This window comes from Triturus cristatus, chromosome 7, assembly GCF_964204655.1.
Source record: "Triturus cristatus chromosome 7, aTriCri1.1, whole genome shotgun sequence".
Lineage (NCBI taxonomy): Eukaryota > Metazoa > Chordata > Amphibia > Caudata > Salamandridae > Triturus > Triturus cristatus.
The window spans coordinates 765,037,822-765,061,832 of record NC_140590.1 but is presented as its reverse complement, the minus strand read 5'-3'; the positions used below and the strand labels follow the sequence as shown (position 1 = coordinate 765,061,832).

Sequence of the window (24,011 nt, the reverse complement as noted above, 5' to 3'; positions counted from 1 at the left end):
AAAAACCAGGGCCATTTGACTCATTTTACTGTACCATTTTCATGTTATTTGACTACAAGCATATAGAGGTTATGATGGCACAGTACATAAAATATTATAATAGTTTTGTGGTATGCAAGGAAGGACATACCCTACGAGGGCTGTTGCTGTTCACCTTTCGTAAGTAATCTTTGAAAAGATCCTTATAACAATTTCCCCAAAAATATTCTAAAGAGCTTTATGTGTTGCAGCCAGTTAAATAATTAAGTAATGAGAGATCACATGGGCTATCATTTTTCAAACTATAAAGAGCGCTTTACTCTCTTTATTTTTCCATTCCTCTCTTTTCGCGTAGACTTTCAGCCAGTCATGTGTATTGACTGACAAACCACCTTGATGTGGCAGACCGGAAAATTAGAAGTCCCACCTATGGCACTGTCGTGGGTTCATAGGAAGAGGAGCTCGCCAGATTCCACAGACTCCTGAGAGCACTGCCAGGGCCGGCTTTAGGGCAGTGCGACTGGTGCCGCCGCATTGGGCGCTGACCTGTGGAGGGGGCGCCAAACTCAGGGGGGCACAGTGTTTAGCAATAACGTAGGATGGGAGAGATGAGGGGCACTTATGCCTGGTGGTAGTGAGAGAATGCGAGGAGGTGGTCAGGGGGTTTGGGGGCACCCAAAAATGATTCTCGCACCGGGCGCCACCAGTGCTAAAGCCGGCCCTGAGCACTGCTACTGCTTCTCCACAGGAAGTGACGGCATTAGAAGGCTTACACCAATCTTACGTGCTTAAGCCTCAGACAGTAGTAAAGATAATGTCAGAGGAAGAGTTGTCAGTAGAAATAATGAGGTTCCTCCACACAAATTATGAAACAACTACCATAGCAGTGTGCAGGGCTTTAAGTGGGCCGGGTCCTTCCGGTGCTCAGCACAGGCAGTTCTTAAAAGCAGGTGCTGAAACGGGTCCCTATTGGGCTATTTGTGCCATCAGCCTCAGGATGGAAAAAAATTGCAGCAGTTCCACCCTTCACTGCCTTTGATGTAACTTCAAAGAGATTCGGTATAGTTTTTTCACACTCTTATCGTTTCAGAATTTAAGTGTTTTTTCAGTATTATATACAACAAAGCCATAGTTGTTGCTTATTTATTTTATGCAACATAACAACCATTGACAAAGCCAATAGTCCTGGCTTGTTGTAGGTGTAATGTTACTTGTTATATTATATATCTGGATGCAATGATAAAAGCAGCAAAATACCTCTCTGGCGGCACACTATGCTAAGCACAGATTTTAAGCTTACTGTGCTTTTAAGCCACGCCCTTAATTACATCGGCCAAGCAGGACCGGCTTTAGGGCAGTGCAACTGGTGCGGCCGTACTGGGCGCTGACCTGTGGAGGGGGTGCAGACCTCAGAGTCGGGCGTTGTGTTTAGCAAAAATTTATGATTGGAGAGATGAGGGGCACTTATGCCCGGTAGTAGTGAGAGATTCCGAGGAGGCGTTCATGTGGTGTGGGGGCGCCAAAAATTATTCTCGCACCGGGCTCCACCAGCACTAAAGCCGGCCCTGCAGCCAAGCCCCTTTGAGAGACCCCCCCCAGTTTTTTCATCCCAATTAAAGCACTGGCAGTACGTGACCTTTTGGCACTAAGGAAACCACTATTATGCCAGGGCCAGCAAGGATGATGTCATGGATGCCTACAGTAAGTCTGTTATGCAAGGGATAGCATAATTATTTGAGAACTGTAACAAGTCAAGTACTAGATGCATTATGCCAGGAAAGGCCAGAATGTTGTCAATAATAGCCACTTTGTGATGTCATGAAAAGGCCATAATCATTTCAGATATAGCCATAGTGATTTAAAGAATGGCCATGGCATGTCTCAAGCAGGGGCGTAACACAGGCCCCCGCAGGGCGGGGGGCCCCCAGCTGCAGGAGGCCCCCTCAGCACAGTATTTGGGCCTGAGAACTTCGCATTAATTCCGGAGGGGGGCCCCACTGTGTACCTTGCAGGGGGGCCCTCTCAACTTTCATTACGCCACTGGTCTCAAGCTGGATACCATTCTGTCAGGCAAAGCCAGGATGTCGTCATGAATCCCCATATTTATTTATTTATTTAATGCGATTTTATATAGCGCGAACATTACCCGAAGGTGTCAGAGTGCTTTACAAAAGAGCCAGTTGCATTACATAAGGACTTTGGATTACATGAGTTACATAAGAGATACAAACAGAAAAAAATGCAAATGTACAAATTGTAAAGTCACTCAAGGAAGAGATACAAATAGATAAACTCTAAAATCACATCGGAATGGTAGTAAGTACAAAGGTCTAATACATATACTAGTGGTGAGAGTTTTATATATACAAATTGCAAATTCACTCAGGATTACATTTTAACAGCGATTAGGCTTGGACAATTATATATTACCTATTTACAGAGTAGGAAATTCTTGCCATCCTTCAGCCAGGTGTTCAGGTGGTGTTGCACTCAAGGGTGGTGGTCTTGGGTCTGGAAGAATCCCCGAGTTGGAGATGTCCATAGGGGTAGAAGGCCGGTTGGTGGTGGGGAAAGCAGCATGCTGGATCCCTGGGCTGATCTTGATATCATGCTGAGCTCCATCTTGTGGATAGAGGAGGGCGCTCAAGGGCAGGCAGAACTGAGCCACAAAGTCAGGTCTCCTGCCTGGCGCAAGCACCCGCAGTGAAGCCCCGGCAGGCCCAGCGCGCCAAAACTGCATATAGGCATTGTAAGAGGCGGGCGCCATGTTTAAGTACCGGGTCCTGCACAGGTCTTCAGGCGCAGTGAGGGCTTATGCGCAGCCACTACTCTGGGCAGTGTCTTTTTGTGTGTCAGGGCCCTAGCTTCATTCCCTCCTGTGCATCTCTAGCAGGGCGACGAGTCTCTTGTCTCCCGTTGTGCTCCCCTCATCCATGCTTATTTCCCATGCACTGCCTAGTCGCGATGGCCGCCATCTTAAGGTCAGTCAGCTAGGATCTAGTCGGCCCACGCTGCCTCTCCCATTATCCGGGTATCTCGAGGAGTACACACTCTCAATATCAAGGGGGGGCTCAGCGTCAATGGGGATCCCCAATTGCCAACCTCAGCTGTCTCCTACCGGTGCACCCCTCTAGGCGGGTGACGGGAGCTGCCCTCGGTCTCGGAGCTGGGCACCTCGTCTCGTCCTCAGGTTACCCTCCAGCCTCCGCTCCTCACATGGGTGTCCTATGCTTGGGCGGGGTAATGAGCAGTAGCAAAATGAACAAACAATAAAAACTGCATCCATTTTAATAAAATGGTGTCTCTACGAAAATGTGGCATAACTAAACTTCATTAAGAAATGACCTTGGGGTCCCATTAGCGTATGCTGCTGCCCTACTCCATCACCTGATTTGGCCCGTTAGTGCGCGATTCGTATCTGCGCTCAGATTTCGCGGGCCACCGCCATCTTAAGTCCGAGCTGCTCCTCATGCCAAGTGTCTGGTCTGAATGCAGGCACTTAAGCATTGAATGGCTTCCTTGAGTGGTGCTGGGAAGTGCAGAGGCACCACTGCCGCTGTTTATAACTATGCACTCAGTGAGTTTAATGTTTGCCTTGTTACTGTGGTTATTACCATTCTCTATGAGTACAACTTCGAATTGTTGCTGTGGATATTACAGTGTGAATGCGTGTCTACCTTGTTACTGTGGTTATTGCAACGTTAGTGAATGTGTGACTTGCTTCTTATTACAATGTGGTTGTTTGAGTTTCTTGCTACTGTGGTTATTAAACTGTGAGTGCAGATGTGACTTATAAGTATAGTTTTTGCAGTGAATGAATTAATGTATTTATTTGCATAATTACTTAAAATCATTGCAAAATTACAGTACGGTATCAAAATGAGTGTTATTGCAGTGTGATTGCAGGCCTGACTTCCAGAGAGTACATACTAAGCATCGGCTCTCCTAGACATTTTTCTTGTGGTGAATATTTCAGTTGTCAGGAGTTTGTTTAAATGCTGTTTATATACTTCTAGATAATTGATTGACGTTGAAGGTTGCTCTGGAATGGGCAGTATGTGATCTCGATCTCCTTGTCTTGCAGGTTCGCCAGTGATCGTGGTCGCATTGTGGGTGTGCGGCAAGTTCTTCCTGGACAATGATGGGTAGGGAAAGCCAACAGTGAGCGAATGTGTCTGTGCTGTGATTCATCCTGGCCTTAGTCAGGGATGGTGTGGGGATAATGCCCAAAGACATCAAGGGCACATGTGTGTTCTGGTAACCTGCAAGGCACAAACACATTGAGTGGTGTGAACGGAGGTGTGTGGGGTGGCAGACCTTCTATGGGGGCACGCGAAAGACCGGGCTATCCAGATGACTGAGGTCTTGGATGAGATGTGAGCAGCATGATCTTCTGCCCTTGGTGTTTATATGTTTTGCACTCTTCCATTTTGTTTTATCTTTATTCACAATTCATTTCCACTCTTTTTGTGCATGCTTTTAAGTCTCCTCCTGGACTATTTCTGGAAGGAAGAATGACAGCGGTTGGGCTTGTTTGGGGACTGCGTTTCTGCTCTTAGGACACTCAGTGGGAAGTTGTGAATGTGGCAGTTGCCACCACACATGCTATGATGGGGGAGAGATCAGTGCAATTATGCTGCTCTCAGGGCAAAGGGGCAGTTTATCAACTCTGTATCTCTGTGAGCCTCTGCTGTTGGTGCAGTGCTGTGGTTCTTACCATACTCTGGTACGACCTACACTTAATTTCTGTCATTTCGTGATTTTGTCTGCTCACCAGAGGTGCCAGTAGACTGTTCAGAAAACTTGCCTTGCCATAATCTTTGTTTTAACTCCAGTCTCCCATGACATGTAATCATGATTCTAAAGCTGCAATACTGCATTCTCTCTGCTTGCCCTACCTAACTTTATGTTTCCTCAAAGGACAGACTGCCCACACTTGAGGAAGTCACAATAGTATGTTCAGGACTCTGGTCTAGGGAATGTCCTGTTCATAGGATACAGTTGCTACCCTATACATACGACACATAATCTCAATAAAAACACAATAATTAGTTGTTACCACATGTACTCTAAACACCTCCATGATCCCATCTCTGGGCTTTTATTGGACATCCAGCAGCAGTCTGGACATCATAACATTGCACACCATTGTTCCCAGCTCACCTAGAAATGGTCCAGGAATGGACAGCACACACTAGCAGGCCTTGACACTTTTTTTTATGTTCCTAGACCTGCAGGTCTAGTAACCTTAATTATCTTCTCTCCCAAAAAGTAATGCACTTAACACTTGAAGTGGTTACAGTATTTTTTATTGAAGAAACATAAATAGTCATAGCATTGGCTGTCAGGTTGTTTACTCCTCCCATTCTAAAGCATGCATGCGTTGTAATAAGGCGTGCATTCCATCTTAGCTACCACACATTTTTAGGTCTCGTCTAGGCAGCGCACATGCGCTGCCTAGGAGTTGGCCTTTAGAAATTGGTCAGCTCTTTTCAAGCACTCGTGCTTGTGCTGGCATCCACCTTGCGGGAGCGAGCAGCGGCGCGCACGCTAATTGAAAACAGATGGCCCGCGCGCTGCTGCTCACTCCCGCAAGATGGATGCCAGCACAAGCACGAGTACTTGAAAAGAGCTGTTTACATTTGCCTGCTCTTTTTTCCACTGCTTGTCTTGTTGACGCTTTTTTCAAATTTTTTACTTAACAGATTTGCCGCGCACATTGTCGATTTATTTATGCAGCACAGTCTTCACAGTGTGCTTCACTTTCCAAATGCATGATTATTGTTTAAACAGTAGGGTGTGTAGGAATTTCCATTTTTCAACAAGTATTCTGTATTAACAAGCTTTCTTGAAATGGCGCCGCCTTACTTTTGTTTTGCACTGCGTCGTATGTTCCTTTAAGCTGTTTTGCTCCCCCCCGCCCACTTCGCATTATGAGCCCCAACCTCTGAGCACAAATGCAGACTGTTCCATAATCACACGGCAATGCTTCCTCACTTCTCTCCCGTAGCATTCACTGCTCTGCCCGACCTCCTCCTTCCGCTCCCAGGTGCCTCCCCGCTCCAGTGGGTGGGCACGAACAAGCTGCCTTGATTTCCCCCCACACCCCACAATCACTTTGATTGCACAAAGAAGTGGAAGTAAGAATCAGTCTGCCTGGATGTACCTGCCTTACTTTGTAAGTGCTGGCACCCACGGACGCCAGCACAGCTGTTAAAGCAGCACCCGCCTGCACTGTCCCACAGGCACCTAAAAGGTATGGGGCTTCGCAGCTGCACTGCATTTTGCGGCCAGCTGCTGTTTTGAATTGAGCGCCGGGACCGGTGGAGGTCTCACGTTTGGTCCCAAAGTGCGCTTGCCGTTTTTAAATAACCCTGTTGGTCTTTCTCCTGAAATTTTCCAAAGGGATCTCAGCAGCGAGTGGTTCTGACTAAACCGACATCCGGTGCATTTAAGCTTTAAAAAACATGTTTTTGTTTTACTGTTACTTAATGCACTGTAGTACGTGTAACGGTGTAATCCATTTGTTTGTGTTAACCAGTTTCCTCTAACTCTTGCTCTCTTACTCTTTGTTCTACTTTTGATGTGTTCTATGACTGCTTTCCTTTCACTCTTTGCTCTCTCACTCCCTGCTTTTGTGTTGCTCTGTGATCAGTTTCCTGTCACTCTTTGCTCTCCTATGCTGTTGGCAGAAGGAGGGGCTTTCGTGTTCTTTTTAAAAACGGCTCCTTTATAGACCATTGACCAACAAGGGCCTGTCTTCAAGTTACTTGCGGATCAGTACCAGGAAGGATGAGCACATGGAATCGGTGCCTAATTAAAGATCTGGCACATTAAAAGAAATATGAAAAGTGACATTGTTTGTTCATCCTCGTCGCGTGTTCCCTTTGGAACAGTCACTCTGAGTTGCTAAGCAGAACCGAAGAGGACACGCTGCCACATCGTTTAGGCTCCAAGTGGAGAGCACACCCTTTACTTTTATTTCCTCCTCATTAGAGATGCACTCACTGTCTTCCTTTTTTTAAATGTCATATTTTATTACAGAATGACCATAAAGGTTTAGTACAGAAGCTGTGCCAACACTGTCAAAGGACTTTAATTAATGCCTGATAGTAATAAGACCAGTGTATCATAGATCATTCACCACAAACGTTGATGTCTTTAATAGCTAATATAGTGTAATGCATAATATGCTGAATGGCTAAACACTTACAAGATCCCAAAGACGAGACCTATTGGCTATGCCAATGCTTGTTGGTGCTGTTTTAGGATGGCCTGTCAATGGACAGAGAGCTTGTTATGTGAACCGCAGCTACTTTTTTTTTTAAAGCACATTGTAACATGCTCGAGAATTTTCATTCTTGTCACTTTTAAACTGTATATTATTTGCTTCTTGGGAGTTTTGTACAGTTACCTGCTTGGGAAACCTGGGGGACAAGACTCCAAAATTAGCACAGAAGAGGTGTGGTTTGGGTAGAGTGATGCTGAGGAGTGGGATAGAGGAAACGGGGGTCTGAAGAAGAGCGGACATCCCGCGGTTTTAAACGGCAGAGGCAGAGCTTAACCAGTAGAAGTACTGGGCCCAAAGTTTTGTTCAGAATCCCACAGCCAGAACTATGGAATGTAAGGGGTGCTGAAGATCAAGGCTGTGTTGTCTTGATTCCACCTCCTGCCTCATCAATCCACCAGCAGACTCTCCCCGCCTCTTTAAATCTCTTGCAGGTTATTTTCATCCCTGATATTCTGTCTTTCTCTTCCTCCTTTTGTGTTTTTCTCTCTTGCTCTAGATCAAAGTCTATTGAGGGAAAAGAAACATGAGTGCAGGTGGACTCCATCTGCATCTTCCGGCTCAAATTAAACTCTGGGCGGAGGGATGCATTTTAAAGGCTATATGTCTTGAAAAGCACCTTTTCTCATGCACGGTTTGGGTGGCAATTATGGAGAAGATCTGGCGATCACACTTTTTTCCCCGTCTTCATCACTAATGGGAAAAATGGCTGTGGGATATACTTAGGCTTTCCTGTTTTCAGTTTCTATTTAATATGAGATCCAGTGGGGTTTTTTCCACTGTCTGTCTAGTGTTTTCACACCAGTAAATATCAGTGTTTACATTTTTTTTGCTCCTTAAAAAATCTTCCCAATTTCTTTACCAGTGCTTATAAATGCATTTGTTTTTATTTCCTTACCTTAACCATGCCTTTCTTCATTTATTCTTTCCGGCTCCTAATTTCATTCTTTGAATTTTTCCTTGAATTTGCTCTTTCAAGTAACTTTTCATTATTTTTCTCAACTCCCTGCCTGTTTAGTTCTCCAGTACTCAAATATCTCTCCACAGCAGTCCAGTCCCACACAATGCCAAGGATTTTCATGGTTGGATACATTTTTGTTCCTCATTAAGTTTTGCTTGTAGCAGATAAAAGGTTTGTGGCATGGATTTCCACACGCCTTCTTGCTGCTTGGTTCTTCAGACAAATGTTAGCGGTCTGCTGAATTAAGATTGTCTGCTTAAGACATGAGATATATTTATATTGTGGGGTGCCTGATTATTGCAAGCTAATTGTCAGACTGACATATGCATTGCCTTGAGACACCAAGAAATAACTGGACTAATAAATGTGTTATTTCTGTCTATCTGGGCCTAATTCTACTCTACATAACCACAGGGGAGAAGTCTGCTAAATAATTAATATGATCTGTTAGGTATAGGGCAAACCGTGCTCTTGCACGAAAAAAACCTTTGCGGTGGTAAGGAAACTTTATGGCCAACATGATGTCTTTTACTTGTGCAATTCAAATTGTGAATGAAGTTTATTTTACATTGTTGGAAACTGTCTATTGGATTGTGAGTTTATTTGATAACCAGAGCATGAGCACGGAGTTTTACCAAGCATGTGGGTGGGTCTTTGTTTGTTTGAAAGCAGTGTGGGTCTGCCTTCCTGCAGGAAAGGTGTGACAATTGCTCAAGGCACTTTACCGTTGTGTTTTGTGTAGTGTGCATCTTCTAGTGCATGTTCCATCTTGGAGGAAAGAGCAATAACAGCTTAAATGCTTTCATTAAATGTGGTCACAGTGGTTTATATAGGGGTGATGTTGCTAAATGGCAAGCCTTGTTTCGGTACCATACGTTCCAAGCTTCATTTTCACACAGAGGCATTAACAATGACATTTGAAGTAGGTGATCCTAGGGCTGTGTCATGAATACATCCTACAGCATGGCCCCCTTTTGGGCCTGGGCATAGGCGGTCAAGAGGCTCATTAAATGCCCCCAGGTCTTTTTACAGGCTCATATAGGCATGCTTTTCAGCCCATCACCATCTAAACAACAGTGTTTGGAGCAGTGTTTTATGAAAGAACATTGCTTGTGCTTGTTGCTACAATCCTAATACCTGACCTTTCAACAGGCCAAGTTATGTCCTGTTCTTGGTAAATTAGGACATCATGGAGGTGCTACTTGCCCTGGACTAAGACTCTGCTCTTAGTTCAGCTGTGATCTTGATGCCCACTACAAAGGAACATGCACTGAACTCTGACCTGAAGCCATGTGAGGTGAACCATGCTCCCAAAACAGGAGTGGAAATAGGTTCTGGTGCCTCGAGACCTTGCTCATGGTTGCAATGGTATATTAAGTGGATTACCATGGCCATAGAGGGTCATAGTGGGAGTCTCCATCTCAGAAATCCTCTAAGATTTAGGGGTTACACTTATACTGGTTAACATCAGAGGGCACCAAAGCAGACAAAGGAGGGGGAAATCTGGTGCTTTCCAGTTTCTAATTAAAACCAAATAATCCTTTTGGTGATGTTTTATCAGTTATAAATGGTTCTAACTGAAAAACTGGAGACCATAGATATACTGAAGACATTTCCTCATCTGAGCGTGACTTGCAAGCAGACAAGCACTTTCTTGCATACACACGTGAGCCAATGAATCCAGCACCAGAAAAGCAGCACTGACGTAGGTGGCATCAGACCTGCTGCACCACACTACCTAGGTTTATCTTCAATGCTACAAGGCCATATTTTATAGCTGTCCCCTTCAAAGAAAACTGTCATATTTTTTTACGAGTGTATTTGTAATCATCTTTATGCCCTCTCCTATTTTCTTGTATTTTAATATTTTATTTATTTTTTATTATATGCATTTTTAGATTTGCTAAGTATTTGCCTCTGGTATTTAGAATGGTCATAAATATGACATTCTCAAGGATCTACAATATCTTGGACCCACTTGGGCATGCGCTGGGAATAGCATGTTCCACTTGGGCATGCGCTGGGAATAGCATGTTCCATTGGGCTGAGACTTATGCAGTGGAAACCCTGCTTGCTTTACCCCTGCTCTTGTGGACTCAGATCAGATCATGTTTCCATCTTGAGTGGGGGTTATGACGGTCAGTAAAGGAGACTCTACAATTTTCTTGCAGCTGATGGCGGTATTAGTAGACACTTTGCAAGTCACCAGTCCTCCTCCCTAATCATTTATGTTGAGTATAAGGTTAACAGAGGTCATTTTAGATGTTGAGCATAGGGTGAACAGAGATGGTTTTAGACTATTCATGAGAATCCCATAAGTAACAAGTGCTCAGATTTCAAACCATCAGTTGCACACTGAAACCTTCCCTCCCCTGTACTCATGGAATAAGCCAACGGACCTGCAGGCCCTCTATCATGATGTAGCAGGGATTGTGAGTGAGGCTCAAGAGACTTATGGGAGCCGTGTAGGAGTGCAGGATGCATGAGAGTATGGATCAGTGTTTCCAAATGGACGGCAGAAGGCCTTGGATGGTTTAGGGCTTGAATTCAGAGCTACTGACAGACTCTTCATTCTCTCTTTCAGATGTTGGAGTGAAAATGTCCACATGGGTGTCTGGTGGATTATCCGGGCTCCCATTGTAGCAATTGTGGTGGTAAACATGCATGTTTTAACCATACTGCTTCTCCACCTCTCTTGATCATTTCGCTGTTATCCATTCCTCTGTTCACTGTCATATCTCTTTCTTGTCTCTGCATGTCCCTTAGTCTCTCTCGAATCCCCATCACTCAGTCTCACCTCCACTCTTTCTTGGCTTGTCTCTCGGTTCACCACCTCTTTTTCTTGTCCTATTCTCTATCTGCATTTCTTTCACCACACCATTGGTTAGTAAAATGTGTTATATGAGCAACATCCCTTTGGATGTCTGGTCCATGAAGCCAGCGGCATCACTAGGGTTGGTGTCACCCAGTGCGGTAACTCATGGTGACGTGCGGTCCGCACCCCCCCCGCACCCTCCTGGTGACGCCACTGCGGGGCATCACTGCAGAGATCCACCATTGTATCCACACTAGGCCACTCAAGGCCAGGGCTCCTCCCTGTCCCATTCAGCGCCGACCAGGACAGTGATCTAGAGGCACATGGGGAGAGAGGGCAGGCAATGGTACAAGCACCTCTCCTCCTTCATGACTATGGGCGTCTTACAACACAGGCCTTCCCAGGACCGAGAAGCACTCCACACCTCACTGCTCCTCACCCCGCCTGTTCCCACCCCGGGGGGGGGTGTTACTCACTGATCCGGGTACGCCTGCATACTCCGGGCTGATGAAGTAGATCAGAGGCACAGTTGCTGAGGCACGCAGGGCCCCGACGGGCCATATTCAGTCCCCTCGCTCCAATCCAACAGCCACCGGACTCCAGGGCCCTGCCGAGACGGCAGGGGCAGGATCATCACACAGGCCCCGGCCCCAGCCTCGCACGGAGCTCCGAAGGTCCCGCTGTCTCCGGGGACCTCACTTGGGTAATTACATGCCCAGCAGCGGTGACATGCAGAGGCGGCACACAGGCCCGTTTCTCTGCGCCAGCGAGGCGCGGCAGGATCTCGCATCCACGGAGGCCCTTCCCCCTCTACCAGGACCCAGCGTGGTCCCTCACTCCAACAAGGCCCCAGCACCAAGGGTCGGCTAGGCGATGACCCACGGGTCCTCGGGCCCCCGATTGTGGCACAACAGCTCACCGGGAGGTAAGCAGGGTCCTATGCTAGTGTCTTCCATCTGCTCATCACTTCAGGGCCTCCTAGGCGCCCGTTCGCCATTTTCTGCTCCGGCCGGAGAGCGCACGGTGCACATTCTCCTTGTGTCCCACGGTGTCACCCGGCGCAGTCCGCACCCCCCGCACCCTCCAAGTGATGCCACTGCATGAAGCCTATAGTGATGTTATTGTCTGCTCTCTCTTTCTAGAGCCCAGACTAACATCACAGTAGCTGGGGGTGCTTGGTTCCTCATCTCACATAAATCTACGTGGCATTGAAACAATGCAATGTGTCCTTGAATAAGTCTGAACTCCATGATTCCAGAAGCCAAAATGAGAAAACTGAAAAATACATAAAACATAACATCACCAGGGCACACTAACAAAAACAAATGCTGCCAATGACAATAATTCTGGCTTTAATGTGTTGCACCCTGTGCTCACATAGGCACACTGTACCCTTTACATTCACACCCCTCCCCTGCACTCGCCACTCCCCCTGCACTAACAAAGGAACATAGACCCCCCCCCACACACACACCCTGAGCTAACACATAGTCACCCCCTTTCACTGGCCCACCAAAGGCAACCCTGCTCTGACTTCCTAAAAACATCCCCAGTAGTCATCCCCTGCAAGCACCCCAGTACTCACCCCCGAAAAACACACCTTCCACTCAGTTCTTGCATCAACACGAACACTCCCAAGACTTGCCCTGTACACAGACTCACCACACCATTCCCATGCACCCACAAAGACACTTCCTGAACTCACACTGAGTCATAACCTACACTCCCTGTCTGCACTCACACAGCTGCACCCCATACTCACCAGTTACAAACACCCCTTGTACTCAGCCCCTACAGGCATCTGCTGTACTTACACCGCACTGGCATACATGCACAAGACACCCTGCACACAGACACACAGGCATATCACTCAGCCTGCACTTTCCCTTGCATGTACAATTCGTACTCACTCAAGAAACTCCCCTCACACACACCACACTCATGCAGACACTCCCTGCACCCAGATAGGCACCACCTTTATTTTCTCCCTACAGGCACCTTGTTTCCTGAATCCCTACAGGCACCCACTGTGTTCATTCATTAAAGACACCCCTCGGCAGACCTTGTACAGGAACTCCCTACAATGACTCCCTACAGTCATCCCCTATACTGGCCCCCTGCAGGCACTCACACCCCTAACACTCATCCCCTACAGAAACACCCTGTACTCACACACCTACAGACACAGGCTCCCCTTGCATTCACCCCCTGCACTAACACCTCCAGGAACTAGCTCTAAAAGCATAGCCTGCAATAATCCCTACTGGTCCCTCCTGCACTAAACACCTACAAATACCTGATGCACTAACCCACTTACAGATATTCCTTATGTGTGCACGCGTGCACAAACACACAGACCAATCTGAAGATTCTCCATGCACAAATAGGCACATCATTTTCCTTTAGCTAAAAACTCTCCACCTGCACTAACACCCATTCCTAGCACACACAGGTACCTTTACATGCTCCTTGCATTCACACATACACTTCCTGCACTTCATTGTCTGCACTAGCAAAGGTACACCCTTCATTCACCGTCTACAGGCACCTGTGCTCACCTCTTACATGCACCCCCTGTACTTCCCTCCTGAACATACACATGCGCACACGAACATACACATGCACACACACACACTTAGCTAACCCGGTACTAACACCCTGTGCTCACACAGGCACCCCCTGCACTCATACAGACAACCCCCTCCACTTACAACTTAGACATCCCTGCACTTATCCCCTAAAGGCACCAGGACATTCACCCTCTACAGATACCCACTACATTCCCTCACACACTCACTCCCTACAAAAAGCCTCTGTACTCACTCAGACATCTCCGGTGATCACCTGTCTGCACTCATCCCCCTTGCAGTCACTTTATATGAGCAGCATCCCTGTAGATGTCTTGTACATGCAGCTTTTGGTGAGGTTATTGTCTGCTCTGTCTTTCCAGAGCTCCGGCTGACATCACTGTAGCTGGGGTTGCTTGGTCCTTCTTCTCACAAAAGTGTATGAGGCATAGAATCTATTAAATGTGTCCTTGGATAAGTCTGAACTTAGTGATTCCAGAAGACAACATGAAAAAATATGTAGAACACAACATCACCACCAATATTAAGGATGGCACAGCTAAAAAAACAAGTATTAGCAATGCCTTACTTGTTCACTCACTTTCACTTATTCATAGGCTCTCTCAAACTTAGATTCTCACCTTCACTCTCACTGTCACTCTCTAAAGGCCTCACAAGCACTCTCAGTCAATCTCATTCACTGCCAATCACTCAAAAACACACCCACAAACCCTTACACACATGCACAGAGAAACAAAATTATTTTAGCATCTTAGGGGCGTCATGGCAGCAGCAGCAGAGCGGGAATCTGGCGCTGTAATTACAACCAGCAAGGAAGCTATGATTCCTAGAGAGGAACCAGACAGAGCAGCATGATCAGCTTTGAAAAGGGGAATACCCAACTGAATCCCTCTCTCAGCTTCTTGGTACAACAGGAAGTCCAGTCCTATAAGAAGGCTGGGAAAGTGCTCGGATCCTGCTCCTACTGCTCTGAGTGGTGTCTTATGGGCCTAACTGATGTGGGCCCAGCCACCGACAATTTAGCAGTGCTGCCTGCGACATGCACAGTATGTCTGCTAGATAAAATGGATTGTGCCTGTGTGACGGTATGATGAAGTACACCCCTCAAATGTGCAATCCAGATATTCACTTACAGAGTGCTCTGTTTAGGTATCGCCTAGCGACGCAGCCCATGCGCTGCTCGCTCTGTGAGATCTATTGTCGTCCGGTTGAAGTTGGAAGTGGGGTTGGTGACCGCCCTGTCTCCCTTACGCCCCGCCCACCCGGACTGGATACTTTGCTCGCGCACGGCACCAGTCAGTGCAGGCATTAGCAGTGGCTCTCTCTCTCACCTCTCAGTGGGTCGCCATCTCTCACGGCGACAGCTTGTTCCTGTAGGCGTGGAATCATTCTGGTGGCCACGGACGGAGCGGAAGACAATTTTATCACGATGGAAATCTAATTTCAAAACAACATCGAAGCAGGAAACTATCTGTTGAAAAGATGAGAACAATCCCTCAAATGGACACTAGATGGCAGCTTTGGATTGGAAAAAGAAAACGCTTTGCTGGGTTTGTGATTTAAATATCTCACTGCATTCTCCACCCATCGGCTCAGCAGAAGATAATGTTTTATTTATTTTATATTCCCCCGTCACCTCTTAATCCCATTCCTCACTGATACTTTGATAAAAGTGGAGAACCCATGAACTTATGATTCCTATTTTCGTGCCTAAAACCTTTATATTGTACTCATGCAACAAACAGTACCGGGTTTATCCTGAACCTGCCTTGGACTGAATTCCACTACAGAGCTACGGGCCGATACAGGAAGGCATCTTGGCGGACGTAAAAGCATGCTCCCCTAGTACTCTTTTGAATGTGTGTAAATGCCTTTTTGAAGCATCTAAAATGGGGATAAAAAAAATCAAATTCGTGGAATATTCATATGTAATTAATACATATGCATATGCCTGTGCCTTATTTGCACTTTTACTAGCAAGGGATGGGACATATCTGGGTGGATTCATAGAAGAATGGGAAACAGCCTTTACCACGAAGGCTTTTGTACGCGTTACGTTTACAACGGTACACTTACCTCGTAAACGTCTTCACAACGCGTATTGCTTCCACGACCGTCTTTACCGCGCAAGCAACGTCATCACGGAACGTCTTCTTCCTCATCCGAAAAAATGCGTCAGTCCTTTTTTAGTGTCGGCGAAGACGTGACAAAAAGGCAAAACAAGCATTGGCATAGCCAATAGGTCTCGCCTTTGGGACCTTATATGTGTTTAGCCATGCAACAGTTGCATAACTAAATACTTATAAGGTCCCAAAAGGGAGACCTATTGGCTATGCAAAGTGAAAGTTATCGCGAGCACATCAAACATCAAAGCGGCCATGCGGCCGCGAAACCGAAAGTAATCGCGGTAAAGCGCGGCGCGCGCGCCCGCGCACATGCACTGTAGCTCTAGGCTGGCCTGGTAGCACTTTTTGGAGCCCTCTCAATAAGTCTTGCCAGACCAGCGCATGCGGTGGGTCAGGCGAGACCTAAAAAAGAAGAAAGGGGGCTTGGGGGGGGTCTCCCCCCCAAAAAAGAAAAAGCGGGGTAAAGGAAAAATCGAGGTAAAGGCAATGCGTAGATAAAACATTCCGTTGTAACACATGCGTGGTAAAGGCAGGCGTTGCAACGGAATGCGTAGTAACGACATATATTCTGAAGAATATGTAAAAGAATACTGCAGGAGTACCTTTTTGTGTATTCCAACACTCCTTATGAATAGGCCCCTTAACGCCCGTTTTCGTTGCGTTGTCTCCGGGTGCGACGCGGGCACCGTGTGTTCAAGTGCCTCTTCCTGCCGGAAAAAAAGAGAGAGCTCATTAAATCACAATTGGTGACAAAGGTCGTAAGCGCACTTTTTTTTCTCCGTTTTTGACAATCAGGCATTCATCATGGGTGTCAGCGATAGAGAAGCTGGCTCCTTTGTGGCTCAAAAATACCCAAGGCGGGCAGAGGCTGCCTTGTTTGTGGCTGTCAGCTCCGGGCTGCGGCACGGATGAGCAGATTCCAGAAGAGAATGAGAATGCCCCTATGTTTGGGATGAGAATGGCCCTCTTTCTGGCTGCTGTTTGTGTCGTTCTGGCCCTGCGGCCGCAGAGGGTTGAGTGCCCTTGACACCCCGCCCCATCTCTTACCCGTTGGACACCGGACAGGAAAATGTGTTCATCCGAGACTAAAGCACAAGTATTTATTTATTTTTAAAGTTATATGTCATAGCCTGGACCTAGCGCCAAGGCGCAGCGAGCGCTTGAGAGAGAAGCCGCAGCATGCCCTTCTCATGTTTGTTAATGTCACAAAAGGGCTCGGCAGACATGAGGTGGGAATGGCGAGTTATGTCTTGGAAAGTCATATGTGCAATATCTTTTCGATGCTGTATGCTTCAGAAGTACGAGGTAGAGAAAATAATGACAGCAAATGTAAACCATTGAGTGAGAGGCCTCGAGTAGAAGAGAGTTCCGGAGTCACGTAAGTCAAACAACGACTTGTCCGAACAACGACTCAGCCTTAACTACGCATGTACATGGTCAAGGCTGAGTCGTTCTTGTGTTCAGCAGGGCGGAGTTCAGAGGAACGTCACAGAGGAACAGGTAAGAGGGGTTCGTGTTTAGTTTTAAAAGTGATGTGGGGTTAGTTTTCAGGGTTGAGGGTGTTGGGGTTAGTTTTTAGGGGGTGCAGCATTTGGGGTTCGTTTTTAAGGGATGTGGGCTTAGTTTTGGTGTTATTGTTATGAATGAGAACCTACAAAATTCTGAATTATGCTTGATTTGGTGGGCTCCCTGACCGTTAACACCCACGGTTAATTATTTACACACTTAGGAAGTACCCCCTACTTGCGCTGCCCACCGGAAACGGCTAAGCTCAATAAAGCTCGGCCACAGTAGTTGCTGTCGGAATTGCCCGCAGCTGGTAACACTACACCTATGGCTGCGCAGTACTCCACTGGGCACAGGGAATGGCCTGGAGACAGGTACAGTGGCCAATACAGGTCTATCATGTTGCATGAGGAGGAAACGTTCAGCGGCCCCAGACTGGCTGCCCGCAAGTTTGAAAGATAAATATTCTGTGTTACAGCAAACAAATGATGGACGGAATGCTGACAATGCAACCATTCTCCCCCAGACAAAAGATCTGGGTTAAATCCATCATTCTTTTGCCCACTACGCCACCCAAGTTTGGACCCAGCCATATGCAAATCAGTCTTGACCCTGTGCCCCATGGGAACAGTCCAGACCAAACTGCCAGGCCAGGTCCTCCCTGGACCGGAAACAAGCATCCTTGGACCGGTTTCAGGGTATGTCACCCTTCTTCAGCCAGACTAGCTTGAATCCAGTGGCACAGTGAGTAAGGGACCCACGTCTGGGCATACCCATCCCACTTAGGGCGAAAAGTGTTGCAGCAAACAAATGATGGACGGAATGCTGACAATGCAAACATTCTCCCCCAGTCAAAAGATCTGGGTTAAATCCATTGTTCTTTTGCCCACTACTCCACCCCAGTTTGGACCCAGCCATATGCAAATCAGTCTTGACCCTGTGCCCCATGGGACCCGTCCAGACCAAACTGCCAGGCCAGGTCCTCCCTGGACCGGAAACAAGCATCCTGGGACCGGTTTCAGGGTATGTCACCCTTCTTCAGCCAGGCTATCTTGAATCCAGTGGCACAGTGAGCCAGGGACCCACGTCTGGCCATACCCATCCCACTTAGGGCGAAAAGTGTTACAGCAAACAAATGATGGACGGAATGCTGACAATGCAAACATTCTCCCCCAGTCAAAAGATCTGGGTTAAATCCATCGTTCTTTTGCCCACTACGCCACTGCGCCACCCCACTGGGGTGGTGTGGTGAGCAAAAGAATGATGGATTAAACCCAGATCCTTGTGACTGGGAATGAATGTTTGCATTGTCCAGCATTCCATCCATCAATTGTTTCTTTTGCATATGTTGCGCTATGCGGGAAGGGTAGGCCCAGACGTGGGTCCCGTGCTCACTACACCACTGGATTCAAGCTAGCCTGGCTGATGACGGGTGATGCCCAGAAACCGGTCCCAGGGTGCTTGTTTCCGGTTTAGGGAGGACCTGGCTTGGCAGTTCGGGTTGGACTGTACCCACAAGGAACAGGGTCAAGACATGATTTGCATATGGCTGGGTCCACACTGGGGTGGTGTGGTGAGCAAAAGAATGATGGATTAAACCCAGATCCTTGTGACTGGGGGTAAATGTTTGCATTGTCCAGCATTCCATCCATCAATTGTTTATTTTGCAGACAAATATTCTGCAGCACAGTATTGATTAGAACCAAAGTTATCAAAGGTACAACTTAACTGTATGTTGTTGGATGCAATCAAAAATGGACAATGTTTAACAATAAATCTCCCCAAACCAATTGTTGATTACTGGCTCGTGCCCTTCTCCCCATGCATTTACCTGGCCCGCCCACATGGGTAACGACCCTTGCCACAACGACTTTGAGCAACGACTCAGCCTTAACACGCATATGCGTGGTTAAGGCTGAGTCGTTCTAGTGTTCGGGCATGGCGGAGTTCGGAGGAGTGTCGCAGATGAATAGATAAGAGGAATTCGTGGTTAGTTTTTAGGGGGTGTGGGGTTCGGGATTTGTTTTCAGGAGTGAAGGGGTTGGGGTTAGTTTACAGGGAGTTGTGTTAGTTTATAAGGTGTGTGGGGGATCGTGTTGAATTTTAGGGAGTGCGGTGGTTGGGGTTCGTTTTTAAGAGGTGGGGGCTATGGAGGATCGGGGTAGTAGTTGGTATGTAATTATTTTACTATGCATGCCTTTACCACGAAAAATAGTGGTAAAGGAATGCGTGGTAAAAAGAAATCATGGTTAAGATGAGGTCAAGGTTGAGAACTCGTTGTTAGGGTAGTCGTTGTTGAGGAACTCGTTGTTCCAACATACAACCAGACACGGCAGTACTAAGGAGGGACAAACAAGCCTCCCTACGAATCAGATGCCAGCATTTGAATATGACACTTTATTTTGCATGCTATTCCTTTGCATTCCATTACTACGCGGTTATTACTTAGCAATAACCGTTACTACGCAAGTTTTTATTTCGCATACCATTACATCGAAAGTGTTAATGTATACGAAGTAAAAACTTGCCTAGTAATAAAAATGGTATGCGGAATAACATGTCATATTAAAAAAAGACATTTAAGCCCTTTTTTAAAATGCTTAAAACACAACACTACTTTAAATAATAAATAGAAATAGACTACCCTACACATCTAAAAATGGAAAACACTAGCAAAACACTCATACACTACACTACTGAAACACCACTACACTACCCTTATCCCTAAATCACTACCCCTTGCAAGAACCTACACATTCCACCACTCCGGTCCCTACACTCATTCAATACCCAGCACAACCCCCGACACTACACAAAACACTAAAACTTGCATATTAATAAAAACAGACATTTACCACAACACTACACTAAATACTAAATACAAATAAACTACCCTATACAAAACAAACTCTAAACAAGCATTGGCATAGCCAATAGGTCTCGCTTTTGGGACCTTATAAGTGTTTAACTATGCAACAGTTGCATAACTAAATACTTATAAGGTCCCAAAAGCGAGACCTATTGGCTATGCCAATGCTTGTTTTTTGGTAGGCACGAAGAGCCACCCTCCCCCGTGTAATGCCAGCTGCTGCAACAGGGGGAGGGACGGACTCTGAGGAGAGAGAGCAGAGGAGGAAAGAGCAACAGAGAACCAGTCTGCCAAGTAGGTGCGAACGTTAAAGTGAAAGTAATCATTTCGCGGGCGCTTTGATGTTCGCAGTGGCCGCGCGGCTCACTGAGAACATCAAAGCGCCCGCGAAATGTACACGCAGGCTGCCAAATGGTGTGCGCGCTCGGCGCACATGCACTGTAGTTGGGGGCTTGAAAAGCACTCGTTTGCACTTCCAAATCCCCGTTTTCTATAGCTCTCGCCAGAGCAGCGCTAAAGCGCTGGCTCAGGCGAGACCTAAAAACGATCCAAACACTACACTACCCTACTCAAACACCACTACACTACCCTAAACCCTAAATCACTACCCCCAACATGACCCTGCCCCACCTCAGTCCTGTCCCTACTCTCAAACACTACCCTTCACGACCCCAACACTACCCTAAACCACTACCCTACACCACACCACAACACTACCCTAAAACCTAAAACACTACCCCCTGTACAACCCTCCCCTGACCCCCACTCCTACCACTACCCTAAACCCTAATACACTACCCTACACTACACTTACATCACACCACTACCCTAAACCCTAAAACACTACCCCATGCACGACCCTCACCCTTCCCCCAGTCCGCTCCCTATACAACACAACACTACCCTACACAACACCCCATCACTACCCTTAACCCTAAAACACTACCCTACACTACACAAACACCACAGCACTACACTAAACCCTAAAACACTACCCCCAGCACGACCCTCCCCCTACCCCCAATCCTGTCCCTACACCCAAACACTCCCCTACACGACCCCTGACACTACCCTAAACCCCAAAACAATACTCATCAAACACAACACTACCTTAATCCTCCCCTACCCTAAACCCTTAAAAATAGCCCCTCTTACCTCTCTCTCCTCGTGTCCTTTGTTCTCCTTCCTGCGTGACGCGTCTTCTGAGAGGCGGTCATCGTTGCACGTCGTTGTGAGGAAACGCCTCAGTTTCCTCACAACAATGTGGTTTGCTTTACAACACATGCGTTGTAATGACATGCGTAGAAATGGCTACGCGTTATTACAGCGCATGCGTAGTAAAGCATGCGTAGTAATGGTACGCGGTGTAATGACCGCGTACAAAAGGATGTTTACCCAGCATTTACGAAGGACACTGACACAAGCCAATGACACATGTGGGCAGAGAGTGGGCGGGGCTTCTCTTACATACATTCACTTTAAAGGTAAAATAGAAAAACACTTTTTTTCATTACCTGGAGGGGTAGAGAGGATATCAAGTTAGAGTAACTCCTCCTATGATATAATCACTTAGTCACTTAAATTACTCTAACGGATCAACCGCAATTGATATGGGTACGCTTCAGTGGGGAGAGATGTGAAGAATCTAAATAGAGTAAATACCTACGTCTTCACCAACAGGTGAGCAAGGAAAAGTCTTCCTTTTTGTTTATTTACCCTCACACACCCTAGTGGTGTCATGCTTCATCATCGGGTCACCCCGACGCCTAAAGGTCGGGGTGGGCTCAACCACAGTATTGGGAGCTCTTGAAAGAAGTTGTTGACCTGGGGGGCTGAATAAGTTAAAATACCTCAAACAGATCCCCGGTTTCCCTTTATTCTTGGGTCTGTTTGGGTAACTAAAAAACAAATGTTGGGTCTTATAAGGAATCTTATGGTCCTAAGACCCTAGTGCCAACATGTTTCAGTCCTGTAGTGGCCTTATGGGTCCTGGACTTTCATCAGGGCTAGGTTTTGGCCTCCCTAGGAGACAGGATAAAAGAGGTTTCCCTATCCTGTATGCGATGCAAGGGCAGAGTAGCTGCTCCTTGTGATGATGATTGATAATTTACCAATCATAAATTGTACTCCATCTGTAAAGAAAAGACAGACAACAAAGAAGAAAAACACAAAGACAAAAACAACATACATTTGTATAGTAATGTCATTGTTTCTCTTCAAAACTTTGTCCCACATTGCGTGCTCTGGAACTAATTAATAAACCACATGTGCCAATTTGTGTCTATGACATAGTGGTAATCAATTGCTTCCAAACTTGTGCCACTCACGTACTTATCATCACATAGTACTGTTACGTGACAGATGATTGGTGGGGTGGCAGTGGTACTCAATAAACTGATCTTAATTTATGTCAGTATGTCTATGTATTCACTAGTAACACACTCCATGCCTCACATTCACTCCACATTCGTACCGTGTTTGTGAAAAGAATAACGGTAATCTTAATCATGTTTGTTTATCATTATCCCTCCTGATTTCGTGCGTTAAAAATAATAAACAATAATAAAAAGATACCATTCCCTTACCCAATTCTTGAATGGTTTCTGTGTCTCAGGGGACCGTAAAGCATCTAGGGGTAGCTTTATAGTCAAACCCTAAAATCGTGACCCCAGAAGGTTTAAGGGAAATGTAAATAAATATAGTGAGTGGTTTTCTCTAACCACAGTGTATCTAAACTCTCGTATTCCCCATATTGAGGAACGAAGGATGAGAGTGTTGGCGATCGGATTGGAAATTGCCAGTCTATCACTTATCATCAAAAGTCCTGCCCCGCGTGCACACCTACTTGGCTCCGGTCCCCGGCTTTCGCGTTTGTAATGCGAAGGAACCGTGTATTAGTACCCTTGAGTTGTCATAGGAACAAATCGGTAGGCGGCCCTCGGCGCGGACCCAAGTACGTCATGACGTTAATTACGTGCCCGGAACCATGGGGCTTGTAGTTCCGTATTTGTTTTTGGTGAAAAGCACGGAGATCTAAGTCTTTTAAAACTTCGTAGAAATCTCTTATTAACATTGTGAATGAGTATAAGATGCATTGTTAGAGCATTATATGCAAACTTGTTTGTTAGAGATGTAGTTTAGTTTCCGGCGTTCGACGTTGTTAGAATTACGTGATTACATCTAAAAACGTGTCAGGAAACAAGGGATTTGTAGTTCCTTGTAACCATCCTACACACTGCGGACAAGTGTATATCATACGGACCATTCTCCCTAACTTACTGCCACGATGACACAAGGCACAAAATAAAATAAAGTAAGAAAAAATAACGCGTTTGTACAACAGCGCTATGAGACCACAGTTGAAGCTAACACAGTATGCCTGCTTCTTCGATCGGTGATGCGTGTCTGTCAAATGAGATTGTTAGTTTATTTTAATAAAGATTCCCAATAACCACAACCATTTGTGTCGGTATAGGCTCATAACGTGGGTAATCCTTAGTTGGGATCTCAAAAACAATTGAAATAGAAGCAATACTCCAACATACTCGAACACTGATTTTTTGGGAATTTCGAAACCCAAATAATGGCGAACCTGTTGGTGGAATACCAATAGGAAAGCATATGATTTATTCCTATTTAGCTCCTAGTGTGGAATATTAGGGGAGCTTAATTCTGGGTATACACCACGAGTTATTATTGAAAGACTTTCCTTTTTGTAGGAGCTGATAAGTCGCATTAAAAAAAAATATATATATAGGGTGTTGTATATATATGCCCTTCGATGAAGGGAGGATATGCAAGACGTAGCATGACGTGTTCGAATACTATTATTAGGAAATTGGACCGACGTTCACATAGCCGCCATATTGAAGTCCCTAA

At 46.2% G+C, this 24,011-nt stretch overlaps 1 protein-coding gene across 3 annotated transcripts in view; it reads left to right on the top strand.

The window, feature by feature from the left end:
• The window catches only part of LOC146810498 (glucagon-like peptide 1 receptor), a 279,433-nt gene that overhangs the window by 214,401 nt on the left and 41,021 nt on the right, over positions 1-24,011 (top strand). For all 3 annotated transcript variants that reach the window (XM_085614427.1, XM_085614426.1, XM_085614428.1), the window contains exons 8-9: positions 4,064-4,124; positions 10,813-10,882. In XM_085614427.1, coding sequence (XP_085470553.1) covers positions 4,064-4,124; positions 10,813-10,882 — 131 coding nt within the window. The remainder of the gene's footprint in view (positions 1-4,063; positions 4,125-10,812; positions 10,883-24,011) is intronic.